The sequence below is a fragment of the Terrapene carolina genome, unplaced genomic scaffold (assembly GCF_002925995.2).
Source record: "Terrapene carolina triunguis isolate 2854851 unplaced genomic scaffold, T_m_triunguis-2.0 Scaffold89, whole genome shotgun sequence".
NCBI lineage: Eukaryota > Metazoa > Chordata > Testudines > Emydidae > Terrapene > Terrapene triunguis.
In genome coordinates this window covers 29,150,927-29,152,204 of record NW_020664440.1, presented here as the reverse complement: position 1 = coordinate 29,152,204, position 1,278 = coordinate 29,150,927, and the positions used below count along the sequence as shown (strand labels likewise).

Here is a 1,278-nt window from a genome sequence, read left to right as displayed (position 1 = left end):
GTCCTCCGTCCTCATCCACCCCTCCATCCACCCCCACCCCTCCATCCTTACAACCATCCCCAGTCATCCATCCTCACCCACCCCTCCATCCACCCCACCCCTCCATCCTTCCCCACCCACCCCTCCATCCATCCATCCCCTCATCCATCCCCACCCACCCCTCCATCCTTCCATCCATCCCCACTCGTCCGTTCGCACCCACCCACCCTTCCTTTCATCCTCCATCCCCACGCCTCTCCCCCACTCCATACCCACACGCCCCTCCACCCATCCCTCCCCACACACCCATCTACCCCTCCACCCGTTCCCCACTATCACCACAAGGGCTGCTCACAGCATCCTCCACCCCGGATGGGAGCCCAAGTACCATCCATTCCCCCAGCCAGCTCCCTCCTGCCCCCCCTCCTGCTTCCTGCCCATCACCCCTCTCCTGCTCCGCCCTGCTGCCCCCCGTCCCCCCTCCCGGTCCCGCCGCGCTCCCTCCTCCCGCTGCCTGCCGCCTCCCCTGGGGCCGGGCTGGGCCGGGCCATCAGTCACTCCCTGGAGCCAGCCCCGCTCCCTCTCCCCGGCCGCCCGCGGCCGCCTGGCTCACTCGGAGCCGCTCGCTCCTGCAGGCGCGCTGGCCCCGCGGGCTCCGATGCACCTGTAGCCGCCCCCCGGCAGCGGGGCCCCCTGGGGCCAGTCAGTGCCCCGCCTGATCCGCCAGGCGGGGCCCGATCCTTGGATTTACCTCCCCACGGACTGCGGAGCCGGGCTCCTGCGCTGCCTTCGGGGGACTCCGAGGGCCGAGGGGTCCGTGCCCTGCATCCCGCCAGCCCAGCGCTCGGAGCTACCATGCGAGTGCCCCGGACTGCGGGCGCTGCCGGAGGGAGGGGGCAGCTGCCGGCCAGGAGCCCTGGACACCAGCGCTAGGGGACCCCCACACTCCGGCTCGGCATCATGAGAGCCCCCCGGGAGACCCTGCACCTCCTGCTGGCTACAGCCCTGCTGCTGATCGGCTGCGCAGCTAAGGTAGGGGGCTGTGGGGAGCGAGGCACTAGGGGGAGGGGGACACTGGGGCTGGGGGGAGCGGGGTACCTGGGGTGGTGGGAGGGGGCCACTGGGGGCTGGATGCAGCGGGGCACCTGGGGGCTCGGGGCAGGAGAGCACTAGTGGGGAGCCGGGCACTGGGGAAGCTGGCACTGGGGGCTCAGGGAGCCTGGCACTAGGGGAGCTGGGACTGGGGGGAGCTGGCACTGGGGGCTCAGGGAGCCTGGCACTAGGGGAGCTGGCACTGGG

At 71.7% G+C, this 1,278-nt stretch overlaps 1 protein-coding gene across 3 annotated transcripts in view; it reads left to right on the top strand.

Annotated features, from left to right (window-relative positions):
- Positions 1-519: 519 nt before the first annotated feature.
- Positions 520-1,278, top strand: part of VEGFB (vascular endothelial growth factor B) — a 5,601-nt gene continuing 4,842 nt past the window's right edge. For 2 of the 3 annotated variants that reach the window (XM_024210732.2, XM_024210731.3), the window contains exon 1: positions 520-1,011. In XM_024210732.2, the coding sequence (XP_024066500.2) occupies positions 940-1,011 (72 nt within the window). In that variant the 5' untranslated portion in view covers positions 520-939. The remainder of the gene's footprint in view (positions 1,012-1,278) is intronic. The other variant, XM_029911204.1, reaches the window with a different exon arrangement.